The 24538-nt window shown below is 36.7% G+C and overlaps 1 protein-coding gene across 1 annotated transcript in view; it reads left to right on the top strand.

Annotated features, from left to right (window-relative positions):
* The first annotated feature begins 1116 nt into the window (after positions 1–1116).
* LOC113228352 (scavenger receptor class B member 1) overlaps positions 1117–24538 on the top strand; it is a 127192-nt gene continuing 103770 nt past the window's right edge. The window contains exon 1 of the mRNA XM_026461617.1: positions 1117–1230. Within this exon, the coding sequence (XP_026317402.1) occupies positions 1173–1230 (58 nt within the window). The 5' untranslated portion in view covers positions 1117–1172. The remainder of the gene's footprint in view (positions 1231–24538) is intronic.

Genomic DNA, 24538 nt, shown 5'->3' on the forward strand with positions numbered 1-24538 from the left:
AAAAAGAAAAGAAAAAAAAGGGGAATTCAGTATCGGTAATTCGAGTTAGACGAATGATTTGCCCATTCGAATGAGATTAGTAACATTCAAAGTCGTGCGTCGCTACTCTCTCCTGCGAAGTTGTCATTTTTCAGAGGTGACCTTAATATATCAAGGCAAATTTCTTTACTTAATACTTTTTCGTTGTTAATCGTGGCTAATGGAGCACAAGCCATTAATCACGCTTTAATACGAGAATTAGTTTTGTCCTAATAATTATTACTTTTTATTTAAAAAAACCGACCTGAAAAATTTGTTTAATTACAACTTAAAGTTTTATTCAAATCGATGAACGGAAAGTGGGTGAAATCCAATAAACCGCATTTATCCCCTAATCTGCCACCCGTGGAGGTGGAATACTTTCTTCAAATTTGAATGGGACCTATTATGACTATTGAAGACTATTGAAGTACAAAAAAAAATAATCATCGAAATCGGTTTACAAATATCGTAGAAGGTAATCGTGTTAACATACGCCCAAAAAAAAATACAGGCGAATTGGGCAACTTCTTCCTTTTTTGAAGTCGGTTAAATATAAAATTTACGCTTTGAAATTTGACATTCAAATTGTATTGCGAAAATTCTTCTAAATAAATGAACACTGTATGGTAGAAGATATTGTGTGTGTCACGACCTCATATTGGACCAGAGTAGTGGATTGCAGCTTGGAGGTGACCTATACCCAACTGCAGAACGTATGCGAGATGTCGGATGGATACACCACTATAGGATGCGTGTTAAATGACAAAAAATATTAATAACGTTAATAAGTACTTAATACAATTTGTTTACCAATGCCACAATTCTATGACCATGAAATGTCGAGTTTTGAACATTTAATAACAACTAATTGATCTAGTATAATATATACTTAATGGGAAAAGCAACAGGTTTAATAAATTCTGTTTTTTCCACAGTTGAAACGGCGCATACGCAACTTCTCGCGGCTAAACTACGTCAGTATACTCCCGACAGTCGAAGAGAACGGACGCGCGTCGAACGTAGCTGTCAAATGGATGAATAAAAACAAAAATAAAAAAAAGATTGTGCATCGTGCAGTGAATAGTGCAATGGTAGTGCAGTGTTAACAGTGGTATTAATTTTTTTTTTGGGCAGTAATTTAAACTTCAATAATGCAGGGTCGAGACAAGTTGTGTGCGAAGTTGACCAGCGCATTCCTCAGGAAGTGGTGTGAGTACATAGCTGCTTAAGTTTTCTTATTTTGTGTGTACACTTGAGAGCAAATAAACGAAACCACCGTCTTTCAATTTTATGCCGATTCTTTGTTTGTAAAAACAACCGTAACATTAGAAACTAATGTTAAGAACGATGTTGATTCTGTTTATTTGCTACCCTTTTAACAGGGGTAGGCAGAAAATATTGATTCCCGCAACCAGAGAAAGGGAACGTTTTGGATGCGTAAATTAGCTTCATTTTGAATTTACTGTTTTTAAAAGGCTACAAATGAACATAAATAATGTAGACATAGGGTTTGAAATATGCTATATATGAATTATATAGGATGTACGACAATGGTGATCTAAGAATTAATTAGAAAGATATTTACATTGTTTCACTGATGTCGTAGTAAGTATATAGCGAACGCCATAATTATGTATTATTATTAATATGATAATAATATTCATTGCGTACTTTTACATTGTATATATTGGAAATTATACTATTTTTTTCGGGATATGAACCACGATTTATTAAAACCATATTTGAGTATTATTTAATATTAGAATAGATCTATGACAAAGAGATTTTTATAAAAAAAACGACCTCAATTTTATAGGTTGTAGCATCATCGTCGTCATCCACAGCCTGATTTCACCCACTGCTGGGTATAGACCTCCAGAAGTTTGTACCCCACGGTCCTGTAGTTGCCGCAAACATTAACGCCCCGCGGCGCGTACTATGTCGTTGACTCACATTGCAACAGGGCGCCTGACGCTCCCTTTGTCCATCCTCGGCCATCAATCAGACGCCATTTTACTTCAACTATTTAGAGGAATGATTTAAATGAAAACATCGAGGTAATACCTGCTCGTCGAAGAAGGTTCAAAACCCTAGAAAAACGTTTGCAGTCACTAATTGGGGCGGCGTGGCGGACTAAGGCCTAAATCCTTATCCGATAGGAGACCTCTGTGACAATGTGACCTCCTTATATCGTCATACCGCCTTTTTGTCATCTTTTCGCTTTCTGGCCACTCGTTTTTAAATTTTGAATCGTTCTTTAATTTCTTTGCCTCGCCATTCTGATTTTCTTTCGTTCCATCGTCAAATTTCGATTCCGTCTAATTTTGATTCCTTTACCAGATTTGTAATAGGTACTACTAATCATGCGCCAAATTTAGTACCAACCTGTAATATAGTATAACTTGAAATAAACTTTCGTGGACCTGAAGTTTCTTATTTTATTGCCGTGAACCTGGTCACGACTCATTAGGGTGTACAACCTTTTCACCTCTGTCCAACTGTGAAACGTATAAATGGGTTGATGTTGGGTTGGTGTCCGAATTTTTAAATGACAAATCCCTAACTTCATTGTCAGTAAAAAATCCGCGAATAATCGGCCCGACTTATTATGAGCACCTACCCGTTGACTTAAAAAATGAGCCTAATGATGAAACATTTGATCGTCGACTGAAAGACTTTTTGTTGGATAATGCGTATTATTCCACTGAACAATATAGGGACATGGTCTTGTAATATATGTTGTAATTTATAGATTATTCGGTATAAATGTTATTTAACAGAAATGAATAAATTACGTAAACTTTATGCATACAATCGTTATATTGATGTTTATTATTATTATTATGTTATATAATATGTTCCTATATTATTTGACATAACTACATTAACTAGGTTAAAATTACGTAGTACAAAGCTTGTACTGGATATTTGTAATTTTTTGAAACATTTATTACCATTTGTAACGATTCTTGTAATACAATATGATGTATTATACAAAAAAAATACAATTATTGTATTTTTTTTATTTATGTAATAGACACACGCTTGGCCACAATCTCACCTGATGTTAAGCGACGATGTGACCGACGATGGAACGCGTTTGCCTAAAAATACCTATTCACTCTAGCCTTGAATAGCCCCAAATTGTACGTCTCGTGAAATACAGACGCATTAGAGCATTCCATTCCTTTGCCATACGCATCAGAAAGGAGGAAGCAAAGCGCTTAGTGCGAATAGGTAGTATATCAACGACATAAGAATGGAGTGTTCCGGACCTTCTAGTCAACCGAAGGAGGAACGGTGAGGGTGGAACTAAATTGAAAAGTTCCAGCGCACACTCCGCGAAATGTATCCGATAGAAAACCGACAAGCAGGCTACTGTTCTGCGATGGTCGAAATTTTGTAGCTTCGACTCCACAAGAGAGTTTTTGTTAATAAGGCTCTTTGCTTTTCGCTCCACCGAGTCCAAGGCAGCCAACTGGCAATGGGCAGAGCCGTTCCAAAGGTGGCAGCAGTACTCCATACACGATCGAACTTGTGCTTTATACAGATTTAAAAGCTTTATACTATAATGTAAAGTTTACAAGATAATAATCTAAATCAGATTTTTGACATTTATATATCTTTTTTGACGTTACTAATTTTATTATTTTGACATTTAATTATATTTCTACATTAAAATTATTTTAATTGAAATTGACTCCTATGACTATCACTGCGTCTAAATTGCTGACCGACTTATTAACTCCATGTGTACACGCTCATGTGATATTGGAATAACCTAACCTCCGGTAACAAAAACCGACCTCAAAAGTCATTCATCCCCTAGTTGCCACCCTTAGAGCTGGAACGTTTTCTTGAAATTTAAATGGGACCCACATGAGGTACCTTCTTTCCAACAAAAATAGAATTATCTAAATTGGTTCACAGATGGCGGAGTTGTCGCGTAACATACATACAAAAAAACATACAGACGAATTGAGAAACTCCTCCTTTTTTGAAGTCGGTTAAAAAATAACATGTTTGAGGTTTAGTCTGTTCAAATGCATACGAATAAATGTGTAATTAATAGCAATTTCAACACGTTTGTATGGTTAATGTTTGGCCGGACACAGCGAAACTTATTTTGTACATGTCAACTGTTTTAAAAAAACAGATCGTAAAATTTCGTGGAATTATATGTATTCGCCTTGGCAAAACTTGTTTTATTGAAATCGGTTACCGGAAAGTACACACGTAGACAACCACAAATTACACCCAATCTCACCAGAGAAATGTAGGCCATTCAAATATTTCTCCCTGCCCGGGACTCGCACCTGGGACCTCTGCGTGGCAGTCCGACGTTATAATGGGACCAATGCTGAGGTACCTACTCTCTTTCCAACAAAAAAAGAATCTTTAACATCGGTTCACAAATACCGGAGTTATCGCGTAACATACATACTAAAAATTTTCGAAGTCGGTTAATAAAATATGTTCAAATGGTAATTTTTTTTATGATGGAAAGTGGTCAAATATTTTATTAACCAGTTATTAACAATGATCTTGAATACGCTCTCATAACTCTGTGCTGTCAATTAGTTCTCGAAAACAACCGGTACATTAAAGTAATTTTACTACATTTCACAAGTCATTTTCCCTAAACTAAGTTGTGCAAATTCTTTTTTGTTTCATAGTTAACCAAGTTATACTTAACAATTGTATATTAGAGAAGTGTAATTTGCTTTAAGTGTAATTCGTAAGGCCTGTTTCCATGAGAAGAATGAGCAAGAAACGTTAGGGGTTGCTCCTTGTAAACATACATTTGAATACATTTATCGTTACAATATTTGATTTAAACATTTTATTTCGAGAATACTTGAAAGAATTAAGGATTTTCGTCATCCGTACCTTTAGTATAAAGTTTTTGTTTCACAATAGTTTTAAACCTCGTAAATGTCAAATTTTGAATATCAATCGGAATCTTATTATAGAAGCCATTGACTTACAATTATATGGACGTCGGGTCCGCGCTAAAAAGTGTCCGAACTTATAGGGCGTTAAAATCGTATACAGAGCGTCATTCACGCTTTAGTCTTCGTTTGTTCGACTGACAGCGAAGCAAGCAAAATTAGACTGTACTGCGATGACATTACAATTTAAATTCAACGTTTCAAGTCAATGATAGAAGCATATGCATTGTCCCTTAAATAAATGTTAGACTTTATGAAGACGACTATCAAGAACAGCTAGTTTATTTTTATTGCTCGTATTAATGTTATGTCTGTCACTATTTTCCATAAAACAAAATTATTTTTCTTAACTTAAATAACATTTTCATTAATGTACTGTGACGTTACTGTGACAATGTTAATCTCTTTAAACTTATCTAATATCACTCGCAGTCTTGTTATAAAACCGTATACATTGCGTATACGTAGTAAATTAGAAAATATAAATCGAGTTCTTAGGTTTTCGCGATTGTTACACATAGGAAATGAAACTATTTTTCCGGATTTAAATCGCGTATATTTGTTTTTTCAAACAAACTGACGTTTAGGGCCATTTACAGGTCCCATGCAGGTGCTCTACTGCTACTATATGAGTTACGATACCACAGAAACAAAGACAAAGACTTGAAACTTATAACTCCCCCTTTGTGTCGGGGTTATGTGCTGATAGGTTAATGCGCTGACTAACTCGCATTTGACAATAATAGTAGGTACAGTTATGAATACTGTCAAAAATTCCCATTGTATGTGAGTTAAAACAATATCTTAGTTACATTTTAGCAGGTTAGGTAGTTCAATACACTTACCGGCAGTAAATTCATATCATGTGGTAAAAATGCAGAAGACAAAAGAAAATCTGCACAAAACGAAGTCCCTTTCACCCGATTCCGACTTTTCGTGATATATCCATACTGATAGCCGACCTCTCGTCCAATCTGAACTTCGGCAGATACGTTGAATCCATGGCCAAAAATTCAGCCAGGAAGCTTGGCATCCTTTCTAAGGAGAGGCGTTACTTCATCCAGTTGCTTCATCTATACCAATCACAAGACCGGTCGTGTATGTAGTACTGCTGAATGGAATACCAACTGGCCACCCTGGATTGAATCGACAAGCGTGCCAAGAGGCTTATAGGTGACTTGGCATTAGTAGAGGCGAAGCTGCAGAGCCTGAACACCGCCGTAAACTTAATAGTTGCTTATCTGCTCACGCGATGCGCTCCTCCTACCGCAAAATGGCGGCTATTTGGTTTCGCAAATTAGAAAAGCATTCAGTTTAAATACAAGTGTTTATAAATAAAAATTATTATTCTGCATTGCTAAATAAATACCCTCCGTACTACCAACAAAAACATCTCAAATAAAATGCAATAAAACGCAAATCTTGCACTTAAAAAGCACTAATGAAATTTTTGGTGTAGGTACTTGGATAAATATGATAATATTCCGTTTGAGTGGTTCTAACGTTTACCATGAAATTACTCCTTAAAGTATAGTTTATAAACATTTATATTTAGGGTAAACTTAAAAAACGCTACTACGGTATGTTTTCAATAAATAAACACCGAAATCGCCAGCCCAAACAATACTCATACGATTGTCGTGACGTATTTTTGATCTTGTTTATTTTTTTAAATCACAGACCCAGGCATTAAAAACTTTATGGTTTGCTAGAGTAGTTACCGAAATAGCAATTAACATTAGTTCTTTTACGTGTTATAACTTCGATATCCGATAAATCGGTATAAAATCATCACCGGCACCTCTAGGTGTGGTATGCGTCTACGGCTGCATGTATCGCGTGAGCGGTTAAATATCACGGAGTGTGTGCGATGGAATTGCACAATTTGATTCCGCCTTCCCCTTTCCATCATAAGGGGGTTAGACGTGGGCTGGGATTCCACCCCATGTTGTGGATATTTCCAGGCTTCGCACGAAGCGCTTCGCTTCTATATGGCGAGCGGCTAAAGAGTGGAACTCCCTACCTGCGGACTTATTTTCCGAACGCAATAACTTGAACCTTTTCAAGGTGAGATTGAATAGGCATTATGTAGGTTTGCATGTTATATCATCGATCTCATCATCACTTTCCATCTGGTCAAATGCGCACTCACGACTTGTTCGTCCCGTCACTAGATATTGTAAAAAAAAAATGCAAGCTCTACTGCTAGTAAATCACGCAGATCGATCACCTGGAAAACATTCCCTCGAGCCGGCTGAATTCTAACCAGCGTCTTCCAGCAAACCATGCTAGACGCCAAGTACGCCACGGAACGAACCAACGGACCTTACGAATTTTTGCATGTGCTTGTTGCAGATCTTTTATTTTTGGTTTTCCACATACTTTTTTGCCGTAGCGCCCATCTGTTAGAAATCTATTTCTTCACTTAGCCAGCTACCTTTATAAATTTCAGAAATTTCTCTTTTTACGTAGGTCATATAAAATTTTATTACCAACCCTCGTTTAAAGCCTCCAAGTGTAAGTAAGACAAAGGATTGTATAATGTTTATAAAACAAAGGATTTTGAATTTAAATACAGTAGAGTTCATTTACCTAAATAAAGTATAGACTTTTTTACGCGGGGAAATCCATCATGAATGTCTTCCGTCTGTATGGACGGATTATGCGAGACTCCTACTCACTAAAACCCCGCGGCTATCTCAGCACCACGTGCTAGGTCGTCCAAGACCTAGCGGTGCCTACCCGTTTCCGAACTCGCCTCGCTAAGAAGGAAGGAGAGGAGCTATTCCAACCTTCATAACCTACTAAGAGGCGCGCGCGGTTGCACCCAGTACCATCTCGAGGTACACCCAGGCGACGAACGTGTATGCCCACGTTTATCGCCGTGGCTCCCTGTGGGGGAGGGTGGAACAAAGTTGTGCGTCCTCCTGCCTGTCCTCCGGCGCCGGATGTCGATAGAGGCGGCAACCTCCCTGTCTCTTTCCGCTGCCTACTTCTGCAAAAGCTCACGCTGTCAAACATGGCGCGAACCACAGTCGGCACAGAGAGATCCCTTCCAATAACTACGCCAATGGATCGGCGCTGCTCCTCCCAACTGGCAGATCTCCAGCGTGTGTTGTAGTGATGGTGTTCATGTGAAAAATATCGGTACAAAACATCGATATTTTCGTAATATGATGTCGTCTGTATGGACAGACGGACAGTGGATGGCCACTACGACAATAGAGGGCGGATTGCCTCGATAGTTCGCTGGTCTGCACTAGGCTGCTCGAGCCTATGAGCCTTATGACTTTTTTTATTAAAAAAAACCGACCTCAAAAGTTCGTGGAATCATATCTTTTTGCCAAGTTTTATTGAAATCGGTTATTATTATTATCGATCTAGTTTGCCACCCCTAGAGGTGGAATATTTTCTTCAAATTTAAATGAGACCTAACACTGGGGTATCCTCTTTCCGACAAAAAATAATCATCAATTGGATTTCAAAAGTGAAAATCTACCACACAGGCATGTTTCAGGGTAATCAAAGATATCTGAACTTTTGCAGATACGAAAGTACCTGTCTGTTCTGTTTTATTTGACATGAGTAGAGCTTTCGATTACGTTTGCCATAGAACTCTACTATCCAAATTAGAAAGATGCGGTTTTCGTGGCCAGGTGCGTAACTGGATAGCAAGTTACCTTAGCAACAGAACTCACTGTGTGGAGGTAGTGAAGTTAAATAATAATAATGAGATTGAGACCCACAGATCAGAGTTTAAAGTTAATAAATACGGTGTGCCTCAAGGAAGTATTTTAGGTCCATTGCTGTTTTTATTGTATGTTAATGACCTCCCTGAAATGACAAAATATCCATGCATTGTTTTTGTAGATGACATATCAATCATTATTAATAAGAATTCTGACATAGATTATGAAAAAGAAATAAATGACACTATATGTAATATATTGACTGGCTTAAGAGAAATAATCTGAAAGTAAATGTTTCAAAAACAAAGCTCATACAATTTTATAATTATAATGGAAAGCCCCAGAAACTCTCTGTAAGTTGTCATGGAGATGAAATTGTGGAATGCTCATCCAGCAATTTTCTCGACATAGTATTGGACTCTCAACTGACATGGAAACCACAGGTTGATTCATTATGTGCAAAGCTGAATCGATTTGTATTCGGTTTACATCGTCTAACGCATATATGTGATCAGAGAACTGCCTTGATGGCCTACCCTACTAAAACTACCCTTTAAAGGCGTAATACAGTAATGTGAGCATGGTACTTGTCAACGTATGTCTCAGGGTGACGGGTACAGTGGCAGCGCCCATAAGATATTTTCGATTTAATGGCACTACAACTGATATACGAACGTCACTTTGTAATACAAAAAGAAAAGGTAAGGTGACAGTACTTCCCTGGACTGGCCACCTTGGATTCAATAGACAAGCGTGTCAAGAGGGTTATAGGTGGGGCGAAGCTGCAGTACAGAGCCTTGAACACCGCCGTAGAGTTGCCAGCTTATCGGTATTCTACAGGATATATCATTGCGATAAATTGCATAATTTGATTCCGCCTTCCCGTTTCCATCATCGGGGGACTATACTTGAGCTGGGATTCCAGCCCTATGTTGTGGATATTCCCCGGATTCACACGAAACGTTTCACTTCCACATTTATATGGTGAGCTGCTAGGGAGTGGACTTCTCTGCATGCGAACTTGTTCCCCGAACTCTATAAATTGGACCATTTCAAGGCGAAGGTGAGTAGGTATTATTTAGGTGTGCATGCTACATCGTCGGTCTCATCGTCACGAGATGGAGGTCAAATGCGCACTTATTTTTAATAATATAAAATAACTCTTTCACAAGGACCTCTACTGCTACTAAACTTATATACCTATCGTTAGTTTTAATTGAATATTAAGATCTGGAAACGTTACATCTGTTAAGAAACCTTTTAAGATTTTTCTGACATGATTAAAACACCTTCCGCTCACGTACTCTTGAGAACAATGCGTGTTTTAAAACGTGTATGTACACATCCATGTCAATTAATTGATTCACAATCTTGTTACTATATAATAACAAATTATGATAGGTGTACAGGGTTCTATTTAAAATACTAACAACCTAGCAGTATTATGTTACTAACATTATAAACAACAACTTTACGGTTTCTAGACTTTTTTCTAGTCATGGATTCCCCTTAAATTGTCGTAGTATCCTTTCCGAAAAGATAAAAAGACTAGGTTTTAGCTAATGAGAAGAAAAAAGCAATGAAATGAAATGACGTTTATTGCAAACATGGTACAACAATAGTTGTTACATGACATTTTAGAATCACGTGGACACTGGCAGGACAGAGCAAAATATGCTGAAATCTAGTTTGGCTTATATAATATTATTTACTAGCAAAATTAATAATAAACTTTTAATAGCTTATGTTGTTTGCTTTTAAACTTTACATAATTACATACGAATAGTTGGTGTGACGGTTGTTGTTCCATTACCCTACTTTAAAGGATAAACGGCACAGGTCTGCCTGCTGCCTGCTTAAAGTTTATTTATGCCTTAGCCACAGCCCTGAAGCAGTATTAGTTGGGAATTTCTCATGTCGTCTTTGCTAACTTGTCAATTAGAACGCGGTCGTGTAGTCTTCGTGACGTGATCGTGTGTACTTAAAACATTATTCTTTGTCATTAAAGTGAGTGACAATGCAAGTAACAATAGAGGTCCTTGTAAAAGAGTTCGTCCTGGCGGTTTTGAAGCAGAGCAGAGCAGCGGCAGTGACCCTCAGATCTTTGCATTTTTAAGCTCTAAATCTAAATCTAAATGGCACTGCAACTGCTATAGACAGGCGTGTTGCTTAACACCATCACACAACTTGTTCGTGCCGTCACTTGGTCTTTACATAGTCACAAATACGTTTAAGTGGAAAAGTATACACTTCTACAATAAGATTATTACTACTAATACTATTATCTAATACTATTAGAGAGATAATCCAAATTTGCCATTTTTGAGGTTTAAAACAATATTGAAACAAAAACTTAAAATGTTCTTTCTGTCCTTATTCCACGCTAGGTGAGGTCGGCACAACGTGTGTTTTTCATCCACTTTCCTCTATGAGCCGTCATGTCCATCACCTTTCTTATCCATGTCGTATTTGACACAATCGATCCTTCTTTTCTTTGGCATTCCTCTCCGCTTATATCCCTCCACATTCATATCTAACACTCTTCTCGTCACATAACATTCTTCCCTCCACATGACATGTCCATACCAGACTAACCTATTACTCCTCATCTTTTCTGTCACTGGTGCCACTTTCAAACTACTTATAATAGTTATGGTTATTTATTGTACAACTTCTGCATATTTTCTTCTTCTTAGTGTGCCGCTTCTCTACGAAGTTTGTCGACCAATATAATTCTATTTTTTAATAAAGTGGAATCAGTCTCTCCGATTCTTCAACCACAAGGTATTACCACAAGGAACCTCAATATTGGTGACCTTTTGTATCCACGATATGCTAAGCATCCGTCTGTATAGCCACGTCCCAAAAGACTCCAATTTTGAGCATAATGCTGGGGTCATGGTCCAATACTCTATACCAAACAGCATTATAGTTGACTAAAAGCTTTGGTAGTGACCCGTTTAGGTCTTTCAGGTTGTTTCTATAATGGTATTTGAAATGAGTATAGTAAAAGATAAATGTGAACAAATATTTATTTACAAAGAGCAACTCCAATTTCTTGCTCATTCTTCTCAGCTGAATCTGCGTTACGAATGAGTGCTTTAATCAGTGTGACAATTTCAAGTGTAATTTGCTCGTTTTTTGTAATTCTGATCATTTAAATAATATCTCCATAAATCATTTAGGCAACTTTACAAAAAAACAATTCGTACAATTACACGGTTAATTCAACCGCATAAAATTGCCAAACTCGTTTACAATAACTCGGAGACAATTGTATCTATTCATATATTAGTCACGGTATTTGTTGGATTATGTGACACGTTACGAACAGATATACGGGTAATTGTATCAAAGTTTTGTATAGAATTTATGTCGTTGCCATAGCGTCTAATAGTCTACTAGTTTGCGTTTTTTTTTTGTTTCTTATCTCAACTTTATCCGAGATTTTTTTTTATAATATCAAGAGACGGGACGAACAAGTCGTGTACCTGACTGTAAGCTACACGCCTGTTCATAAAAATGGCAGTGCAACTCTAAGATTTAAATCACAAAGATCTGAGGGGCACTGCCACTGCGCCCGTCACCCTGAGACATAAGTTGACAAGTCCCATGTGCCTGTAATTTCACCTTTACCCTTCAAAACCGGAACGCAGTGATGCCCACATTACTGCTTGGCGGCACAAATAGGTAAGGTGGCAGTACTTCCCAGGACGAACTCTTTCACATGGAGTTATACTTCTACTAAGAACTACAAGATAAAAGCTAAGAAAGTTTACCGAGCGCCTATATTTCAATGTGCGTTTCCCGCGGTTTGGACAGAAGCGGGAAAGGATCGTTTCGGTTTACGGTATACCGCGCTTATTAGGAAGCGCACATTGAGGCCGTTTCAAGATTAGTCGGTGCCATAGCCGTACGGCATCGGTACACTCGGTATACGAAGTACCGAAAGCTTACCGAGCGCCTATGTTTCAATGTGGGTTTCCTGATTGGCGCGGTCTGGATAGGCGGGAAGGGACCATTTCGATTTACAATATACCGCGCCAAGCAGGAAGCGCACATTGAAATATAAGCACAGGGTAAAGTTTCGGTACTGCGTATACCGAGCGTACCGATATTTAATATTTTCGAGGTGGAATATTTTCTTGGAATATGAATAGGACGTTCACGTTTATCTTGGATATTTTTCACCAGGCCTCTGGATGTATGACGTATACCAAACTCAAGGGCAAGAATCGGCTTCACGCGTGTAACTCACAAGTGAAAGTGGACACACACCGTCTCATTTACATGTGAAGAAAGAAAACTTCCATCTGCGGACCGAATATTCGACAAATTAACGTGTCATTAGCAGTCATTAGTATTGTTGGAACACTCGTTTCCCATACAGAAGGGCCCAATTAGCTGTTCTCTTTAATAGCAGTGGAGCTCGTTGTGACAGAGTTCGTCTAGGGAAGTACTGCCAACATATCTATTCCTGCCGCGGACATGGGACTTGTCCACTTATGTCTCAGGGTGATGGGCGCAATTGGAGTGCCCCTCAGATATTTGCGACTTAAAGCTCTGAGCGATACTGCAACTGTTATGGACAGGCTTGCCGCTTACAACTAGGTGCATTCCTTGTTCGTCCCGTCACTAGGTGCTATGAAAAAAAAACAAACCACTCGATTTTGTATTTTTTTTTTGTTGCGAGAGGAGAAAGAGATTTAACAGATGGAGGTAGTTTCTACGCCAGTGGGAGACAGGAATGATAAATAAAAATTCTAATTATATGTAATATACTAATTTAGAAACAAGATTAGTGTAGATTAAAATTATAAAATTTAAATTCCAAATTATGAAATTATAAAATCAAAATAAAGATAAAATAAAAATTTTTCGAAATTACTAAGTAAAAATGAAATTTATATTTTAATTTATTTGAAGAAATTACAAAATAAATTAAAATTTCATTACACATTGGGCTACACACATTACGTGACCATGGGTCCCGCTTTGACCACAAAAGTTTGTTGTGGAATTACATCTATTCGTCAAGTGTTATTTATATCGATTAACGGATAAAGATATAGATAAATTTATTTGTGGAAGTAGGTACAATGCATTAATTTCAATTAGGTTTTAAGTATTACATTCCAGTGCTACTTACCATACGTCCCGCTTTGAGCGGGACAGTCCCGCTTTTGGGCTTCGTGTCCCGTTGTCCCCAAAATACTTAAAAGTGTCTCGTTTTTTCAAAACAGAACATACGTAACAATAAATTTCAAAAATATATAAAGTCAACCAGACATTCAGCACCAGACTACACAAGATTAGTTCTTTTTTGAAATGTTTGACTCATTTATTAAACATTTTATTTCTTTTTATTTTTGTTATCATTAAACATTTCGTAACTACCGTAAACATGTGTTTAGTTAAATATGAATGAATAGATGAATTATGAATTCTTTCACAAGGCCCTCTGCTGCTATTAAGTTATAAGATTAAAATCAAAATAAGAAGAAGTCGTCCTCACTTTACAACACTAAGGGTCGTATTCTAGAACTCTACTCAATGCTCAAGTCACGATTGCAATTGAAACACAAGCACTGGAAATACGACCCTAATGGTAGGGATTTGAGTATGATTTCGAGTGCTTTAAACCATACTCAAATCCTGACTTGAGCATTGAGTAGAGTTCTAGAATACGACCCTAAGAGTATTGCCCCTCCCATGCCTGTACATTTTCGAAGTTGGTATATTCGTGAAACGAAATCTATCGAAATTCTTAATAGCGAAGGACGTAACATTCAGAAGCCTAAGGAAGCCCAATAAAGTCGTACTAAATACAATACCCAAAACAAAACGTTTTCTAAATAACTCGTATGTAATGTGTGGAAAAATTTTTAATCGAATACCAGATCGCATTAAGCCTCTACCATTGACTAATTTTAAAAAGGAATTGCGCATGTGGCTCTTTGATCATTTGTTTTACTCTATTGACGAATTCATGAATCATAAAGAATAATTAATTGATGCATACATTTTTCCCATCATTAAAAAATATATATATATATTATTATTATTAAATTATGACATACACGATTCTGACATATCAAATTAAATCAATTATCTTAAATTTATCAATTTGTTGCCTAATTATTGTTTTAAAATCGAATCTCAATCCACCAATGTATTATTTTATTATTGTATTTGCATGCTTTTATTTTAGAAGGCCGAATAGGTTTAAGTTCTGATTTAATTTTTACCATCAACATGTGTAATGTACCCTACCCTATTTGAAGCGAATAAATGAATTATTATATTATAAGAAAAATTACAAAATAAATTAAAAATTTCATTACACTTTTGATTACATACACCCTTTGTTTGTTTTCCATTTGAATATTGTTGAGTTAAACTAAACTCTCCATTTAGAGGAAGACCTATGCCGAGTCGAAGGGCGGAAAACCTGTACCCAGCAGTCTATAAGTACATATTCTCATACAAACGATCTCTGAGCACGGGGCATCTTCCAGGAGAGATATGTAGGTTGTCTTTCTTTACGTATTGCAAAAACGATTTGTCATATAAAAACAACGTCAGAATGTTGCATCACAATTCTTATATCTTCCTTCTTATGTACTTACGTAAAGTAAATAATTGTGCATTGACAGATGATTGCCACATAATGCGTGCTGTGTCTTGGGTAACACCTACTCGGGTACACCTAATCCTAAATACCTGATACACTGTTTCCACACACAATTGAGGTGGCATAAGTCGAACTTACTATAAATACAGCTACTAATTTCATCTTAATAACATTTAAATTACATTTTGAAATTACGCCGATACAACAGTGTACTCCAAAAATTCAATACGTCACCATCTTTTTGTAATTTTTGAGTTTATAGAATGTCACGATATTGACCACCTCCGTGGCCACACTGCCTCCGTGGTCGAACGGTTACCATGCCGGAGGTCCCAAGGACGATTCCCGGGTGAAATATTTGTATGGCCTACATTTATTTTGTGGTTGTCTATGTGCGTGTCCATGGCACCCGCGACACAGGGTTTCTCTAGTGCGGGGCTATGTTGAGTGTGTGCGTTACTTAGAAAAAATCCTTCTGTCCGGCTGGATTTAGACCAATGTAATGCTTGCCGTCAGAAATAGGTAAGGTGGCAGTGCTTCCCTGGACAAACTCTTTCACAAGGAGATCTCCTGCTTTGGCGTCGTACTCTTTAGTCTTTCTATCTTCAATGCATTTTATGAAATCAATAGCGATAATGCTTCATTTAAAAAAAAAATGTAGTAATCTGTGGATGATTGTACAATTTGCGATATAGTTATTCTTACAAGGTGACTTGTACAATTGTCAGTTATAACCTCAATAAAATAAAATACAATTTTGATTTTATAAAATTTGATCTCGTGTCAGTGTTTTATATCTGGGGGTCGATTCAGAACTTTACGATAACTCAGTTATCGACCGATTTCTTTTCATTTTTATTCACAACATCTGAATCGAACGTCAAACTGTCGTATTCGAAACCGAACCGAAATGTCGTCAGACTCATACGATTACTCGAGCTTCTCGATCGGCAAAGGCTAGAAACGTTATTCAGAACACAGTTATCGAATGAAAATTACCGAACGTCCTATTGTTTACAAAGCATGAATGTAATGTGGAAATTTCTTAATATTTTAAATTAAGTCTGGATTTTGTTCAGTTTTATTAATTTATTTTAATGCAAGACTAATATTTCCTATATTTTAAGCATTTCAAGTCTTAAAAATGTATATAAAAGAATTGACTAACTAAAACGCTCTTGGATAACGATATCGTATCCGAATCAAGTTGAATGTTTAACTCGAAAGTTCTGAATTGATCAGAAAGCTCTATCCGAGAACGATATCCAATTTAACGATTCGGCTAAAATATCGAAGAGTTCTGAATCGGGGTCCTGATGGGGATAACGATTTACACCGTCCCGTAACGATATATACAAATATATAAGTTTGACTCTTGGAAATAATGCTTATACTTTTCGCAGTTGTAATTGTTCTCAATTTAAATATCGAGCGTAATTTCGATTCCAAAATACCTTATATACTTTTTCAAGGTAAAAAAAACTAGTAACCAGTTCCCAAGCTACCTTCATGTAGAGGAAGTCTGAAGAGTTCAAAGTCCACGACCTTAAAATCATATTTATGGGTTTAATGTATACAAAAAAAAGCCGTGTACGGTTTGTATGTATGTATGTATGTATGTTATATTTTAGAACAAGGTTGAGTGTTCCGGTTAAACTTCTTTTTTTTTTACCATAAATATAGGGGGAAAAATTAAGATTGTTTTTAATATATTTGTTTATACGTACAGGGTAATTTTAATTTTTTGCTGAAGTCAAACTAAAATAACCTTTATTTCATAGGTAAACAAACACTTGAAATTGTCACACTGATTAAAACTCTACTGCTCATTCGTAAGGCAGATTCCCCTGAGAAGAATAACTCTCAAGTAACTCTAGGGGTTGCTCTTTGTAAATATACATTTGAATACATTTGTCATTACACTATTATTTAATTTTAACATCTAAGATCGAGAATACCTGTAAACTTCTGTGTACCGTTTAGGTTCTCAGGTTTCTGTCAGAGAAAAGTTTAAGGAGATTGGTATCATGACAACATCATCTAAACTCATAGTACTATGAATTCGTTTAAATAAAGTAAACGATTCTTTTATGGAGAACTGATAAGATTCCGGAGCATATATTAAGATTACCATTTCCTAAGTTTAAAACTTACATTAAAGTATTTTAATTGAAAAGCCATAAACAAAATTGTAGACTACGTATTAGATAAAGATGTATGGAAAGACAACGTGAGTCTAGATTCCACGCAATTACGATTCAAAGTGTTTTTTTATATATAAAAAATAAGTGCGCATTTGACCTCCATCTCACCTGATGGAAAGTGACGATGAGGTCGAAGATGTAGCATGCACACCTAAATAATGCCTATTCACTCTCGCCTTAAAAAGGTCCAAGTTGGGGTGGAACCCCAGCCCACGTCTAGTCTCCCGATGATGGAAAGGGGAAGGCGGAATCAAATTATGCAATTCCATCGCACTCTCTCCGTGATATATCCTGTAGAATACCGATAAACTGGCAACTCTACGGCGGTGTTCAAGGCTCTTCAGCTTCGCCTCTATCGTGTTGGTATTCCATAGCATATAAGTTTATTGGAAAAGAGCAATCTCTAGAGTTTCTTGCTCGTTCTTCTCAGGTCAGTGTAGTGAACGAGCAGTAGCTTAGAAAATGGCGTTTTCAAGTGTAAAAATTTTACCTATGGAATAAATGATTAGTTAACTTTGACTAACAATTTAATGAACCCAAACATGATCTTCTATTGTAATTAGTCGAGGAGTTAGGTTGTCTGCAGACTGTCTTGGTTGTAGAAAAGCACACTAAGCTTTTAAGAGAAAGGTAGATGTAATAACTCTTGGAAGTTTTCGTCATCAATCGCTGTTACCTAACCCCTCAAGGTTGAAGTTACGTCATAAGGTGCCAAAGTTGGACGTGACCGACTATAGACCATCTATTGAGGCTTTAACGAGTGTTTGTTAATGGATTTGCAATGCACCATTAAGTCATGGAAGGCCTGCGGGTTGCGGGTGCTGTCTCAATCGTATATGATTTTGCAGCTCAACGTAAAAAGAAGGGAGTTATAAATTTGACGACTTTGTCTGTGTGTCTATAGTTGGCAGCTCGAATTCATATTTTTCCCGTACTGAATAGTTTTATTGCGCAAGTCGAGTGGCAGTGACACTGCAGCAGCATGAAGGGGTTCGTCCAGGGAAGTACTGCCATCTTACCTATTTCTGCCGCCAAGCAGTAATGTCATCATTGCGGTGTTCCGGTTTTGAAGGATAGAGGTGCTGGTAAAATTACAGGCACTTGAGACTTGTCAACTTATGTCTCAGGGCGACGATTTGCGACTAGCGATTTAAAGCTCTGAGTGATACTACAACTGTTAGGGACAGGCGCACGACTTGTTCGTCCCGTCACTTGATATTATAAAAAGAAAACACTGGATTTATTTCAGATTTTTTTTACTAACGCCTATTAAAGTCATTTGAAAAATGTATACCGTATATTACACGTGTTGTATTTAGTTCAGTTGATAGAAGAAAAAAAAATTGCTATTTGTAAACTCTATTGAATAGAGCGGTTTTCTTGTAAAATTTTTTTTTTCTATCGTAATATATACATTTTAAGGAATCGTGTTTTCACACCTTGTACTAATAAGTGCATATCCTCAATTTTATTATTTATTTTTTTCAAAGCGATTGATTCAATACTTTCACTGTTATGCGAAATCAACCAAAGCCATTTCAGGTAGTATTGACTCGTAACAAAACTGTTGGACTGATTTAATTACAAAATTTATTATCTTTTTAAACGACTCCAAAAAAAGGAGGAGGTTATCATTTCAACTGTCTGTTTTTTCGTGCGTATATGCGACACGATTACTCCGAAAATTGTGAACCGAGTTTGATGATTCTTTTTTTTGTTGAAAAGGGAATACCTCAGTAGTATCCCATTCACATTTGAAGTAAATACCTCTAAGAGCGTTTACGCATTACGTCCGATTCGTGTCAGTTCCGAATCCGAGAAATGACGGTCCGAAATGCCACAGGGATCATTTTATCTCTTGGTGTACTAGCGATAGTCGTCGTTTCTCGGATTCGGACTTAGAGCACAAGCGATATCCGAAGTGGGTCCGACTTTTCTGCATTTGCATTGTCTAGGATTCGGATGCAATGCGCAAAAGCGCTAAGGGTAGAAAATTAATTAAAATGAATTCGTCTTATTCAATTTCACCCATATCCCATATCCCATATCGATGTAATTCCACAAACTTTTGAGACTGTTTGTTTTTATAAAAAGATTATAAATTATAAAGTACTTGAAAAGGTTGTGAACACTAATGAGCCGTGACCAGGTTCACGGCAATGAAATAAGAAACTTCAGGTCCACGGGAATTTATTTCAAGTTGATGGTAAAGAGAAAAAAGAGGCCCAGAAGGGCCGAGTTATACTGTACTGCAGATTCGTATTCAAATTGGCACATGATTGGTAGTAGCTATTGCAAATCTGGTAAAGAAGTCAAAACTAGACGCAAATTTGAACAGTGACGATGGAACGAATGAAAATCAGAATGGCGAGGCAAAGGAATTAAAGAACGATTCAAAATTTAAAAACGAGTGGCCACGAACCGGAGGAAAGGCGATAAAAAGGTAGGACGACGATGTAAGGAGGTCACATCGCCACAAACTCATCACTACAACTTACAAAACCAACGTCAAAAGACGCTAGCACCATTGTTTCAAGATCCAAAACCAACTCGCAATATAGTGAAAATGCGACAAAACTATATAAAGTTATATATGTAACGGTGTGTGCACACTAGCATGGAGTTAAGTAATCATTTCAAGGCGAAATTGCATCGACTCTCAAACTTGTTGACCCGGATTTTTAACTAAGTATTTTTATATTCTGACATAATTAACTGACATCAGTTTAAGTTCAAGTTCTTAATATGAAGTCAAAAGACTATTTTGTCGTATTTAAATCGCGTATAATTTGTTTTTAGCCGACTTCAAAAAAGGAGAAGATTCACAACTCGTCTGTTTGTGTCTATGTTTCTTCGCCATTTGTGAACCGATTTCGATTTTTTTGTTGGAATGGGGGCTACTTCTTATTAATCCCATTCAAATTTGAAGAAAATATTCCACCTCTGAGGGTGGCATTTTAGGGGATGAATGAGGTTTATTGGTTTTCAACCAGTTTCCGTTAATTTTGAATTTAATTTGCGTATAATTAGTTTTTTTTTCACATAAACTTTCCGGACTATGGTCACGGCTGGCTTAGTTGATAAAGTTATTAACCAGTTATGTCTAATATTAATGCAAACCACACTGTTCTGAACCTTAATTACAAATATACATACATACGTTTTGTAAAATATATTTTTTTGACAATGTGATTAATATGAAATAAAATGTGCAAGTAGGGTTTACTTGGAAGTTTTCATCAGAGGAAACTGGTTACCAAACTCATGGTACCACGATTTCGTTTAAATAAGGTAAACGATTCTTTTATGGGTAACTGATAAGATTCCGGAGCATATGTCAAGATCACCATTTCCTAAGTTTAAAACTTACATTAAAAGTATTTTAATTGAAAAGTCATATTACAAAATTGAAGAGTATTTCTTAGATAAAGATGTATAAAGACAACATGAGTCTTGATCCACACAATTATGATTCAAAGTGTATTCCATATCATTTAAGTTTATTTGAAAAGAGCAATCCCTAGGGTTTCTTGCTTGTTCTTCTCAGGGAGGTCAGCGTAGTGAAGGAACAGTAGCTTAAAAAAAATGACGTTTTCAAGTGTAAAAATTTTACTTTTTTTATTTGACTTTGACTTTGACCGAGTTAGTACTACGGAGAAGACTTTTAGTGGGAGTAGAGGTCCTTGTGAAAGAGTTCGTCCGGGGAAGTACTGTCACCTTACCTATTTCTGCCGCCAAGCAATAATGTCAGCATTAATGTATTCCGGTCTTGAAGAGTAAGGTTGCCGGTGAAATTACAGGCACATGGGACTTTTGCGATTTTAAGCTCTAAGTGGCACTGCTACTGTTATGGACAGGCGTATCACTAACCACCAGGCGCAAGAATTGTTCGTCCCTTCACTTGGTATCATGAAAAAAACCTTCACAATTTTCGAATAGAATTAGGCAGTACACTTTGAGAACCACGAACAGTAAATAGTACTATTGCTAACTGCAGTTTAACGTAAACAAGCGTCGTAATGTAAACGGTTGCGTTAACTGGTAGAAATTAACAAATTACGTAGGTACCTAATTGCGTTTTTGCAAATTAAGTTTTTATTAAAGGAGATCCGCCAAAATGACCCCAGGCCCGGCGCCAAAATAATGTAACTCAGTTTTTAGAGTAAAAATAGCAATAATATTATATAGTTTCGGTATTGCTAAATTCACATGCTAACATAGTTTTTTAGCCTGTTGAATTTTCATAGGCGCTTTATGAAAAATTCTATTTATTAGAGAAGCGTCGTCCTTTTTAGTTCATTAACATTGTAATAAATAATTATGGCATATAAGCATGTATATCAATCATATTATATAAACATATTTCATTTGCAGTTATATTTTTATTTAGAAAAAAAATAGTATAAACTTCCCATAAATAAATAGAAGAATCAAGTCAAATGTTTTAGTTTTAGCTTTTTGTTTGTATTATATAATGATAAATATATCAACATTCGCATAAAGGTACAACAACAAATACGTTCAAACAAATAATTTAAAAAAAGTATATTTGTATTGTTATATTATCGCTTTACTCGACTTTACTTAATGGCCGCATGACCTTCAAGCAATCGCACCTGTGACGTGAGGGCACAACTGGATACATCTTATTGTCTCGCTCACATATAATGGTTTAGAGGGAGAAACACGCAGACGCCAGCTTTGCTTTGGCGTGCTCTGCTCACGCGCAGTCCTACGCTAACGTTTGTTGTGTTGTGTACTGTGAACTGTGCGATACCCTACCTTGATCTTTATTTTACTTTGTTTAACCCTCCCGGACTTTTGATTTTCTTGTGAAATGGCAGATTTTGTGTACACGATCATTACGGCAACGTCGTAGACATTTCATAGTTTACAGTACAGTACATACATGCTTATACGCCATAATAACTAATTACAAGATTAATGAACTAAAAATGACGACGTTTCTCTAAAAAATATAATTTTACAAAGAGCCCCTATTAAAATTCAACGGGCAAAAAGACAATGTTAGCATGTGAATTTAGCAATACCGAAACTATATAATATTTTTGCTATTTTTACTCTAAAAATTGAGTTACATTATTTTGGCGCCGGGCCTGGGGTAATTTTGTATGGGATTTGGCGGATCTCCTTTCTATTGAATTGATAGCAATTATTGTTTGTAAAATTACTCCACTGGTTTGTTATTATTAATAATTATTAATACAAACATCGAACACTTAGAAAAAATTGCTTCGATTCCGCCGGATTCGAACCGACGTCTTCTAGAAAACCGTGCCTGACGCTATATCAGCTAAGCCTCGTAACGAACCAGCAAACTTTCATAGACTTCTCATAGATGGCGCTACTATAGATAGATAGATATAGAGAGACTATACTTTTTCAAACAAAAAAGAATTTTCAATATCGGTCCACAATTGTCGGAGAAACCGGCGAGTACACTGAGATGCCTATAAAATTTGAGGATATTCCTCGACTTCCGTGGGATCCCGTCATCAGATTCTGACTTCGTGACAACGAGACCATCACTAGAGTGCACCCCAAAGAATTTTCAAAATCGGTATGCAATTGACGGAGAAATCGGAAAACACACATACAGCCGAACGTCTAACCTCCTCCTTTTTTGAAGTCGCTTAAAAAGTAAGTGGCCAGGAACCAGTAAAGAGAATATTAAAAAGGTGGGATGATGATGAAGGATGCCATATCGTCCCACTTGTAAATCGCTTTTGAAGTAGTCCGTCATTTTAGAAAGCTATATATTTTAACGATTAGTCGATTTTAGCTCCACGAAAATTGTTTTTTTTTTCTACAACACCCGTAACTAACTTGCGTTAAGACTGATTCGATATGGCCTCCTTACTTAAGTTACTACAATATGTTATATATATATATTTAATAGCTATATTTACCACCTATAATCTCAGTACGGAATACTTAAAAACCGACTTCAAAAATTCGTGGAATTACTATCTATTTGCCAAGTTTTATTAGAATCGGTTGCCGGAAAGCGCACGAAACCAGATTCATCTCCTAATTCAAATTTCAAATTTAAATATTACCAATACCGCTTGACTGCCTTCGTGTCCGAACGGTTACCATGCTGGAATGCCACGCAGAAGTCCCGGGTTCTATTCCCGGCCCGGGAGAAATATTTGTATGGTCTACATTTATTTCTCTAATAAGTTTGGGTGCAATTTGTGGTTGTCTATGTGTGTGTCCATGGCACTCGTGATACAGGGTCTAGCTAGTGCGGGGCTATGAGTATGTACGCGTTATTATGTTATTATTATTACCCTCTTTAAAAAAAAGAGCCTGAGTTATCGCGTAACATACTAACAAAAAAATACAGTCGAATTGAAAGCCTTGGCTTTTTCTTACCATATTTTTTTCTACATTTTTTAACCAACACCATCTTGTTTTAAGTTCCAGTCATTGCTGGGTATAGCAACCTAATCAGAGAGCAGGGTGCGCGGTCTTGCCATATGATCGCCAATTTTCATACTTGCGTTAATCAGCCCGAATAGTGTGGTTCGGCAGTCGGTATTCGGCCCATGGCCGAATATACATTTCTTTGCAATAATAGATATTATGTACAGTCAAGAGCTCATTACACTTTGAACACTTGATAGACATATGAACCATTCTTATCGTATCGCTTTAAAGTTGAATTTACAACTCTAAGCGATACGTCTGTCCATAGCAGTTCCAGTGACACTAAGAGCTTGATTACAAAGATCTGTGGGGCATTGCCATCGCCCTCGTCACCCTGAGACATAAGTTGACAAGTCCAATGTGCCTGTAATTTCACCAGAACCCTTATCCTTCAAAACCGGAACGCAATAATACTTACATTACGGCAGAAATAGGCAAGTAAGTAGAATAGCGAAACATGATATTAGTAAATTCTTATGTTAATTGATTTTTCATCACCCTTGCTCCTAAATAGTACGATTGCGTGATGGCTAACTTGACTATAATGTCCCAAAAAATAAAAACCACGTGCCTTTTTCTGTCAAT

This window comes from Hyposmocoma kahamanoa, unplaced genomic scaffold, assembly GCF_003589595.1.
Source record: "Hyposmocoma kahamanoa isolate Upper Pololo Valley unplaced genomic scaffold, ASM358959v1 228, whole genome shotgun sequence".
NCBI lineage: Eukaryota > Metazoa > Arthropoda > Insecta > Lepidoptera > Cosmopterigidae > Hyposmocoma > Hyposmocoma kahamanoa.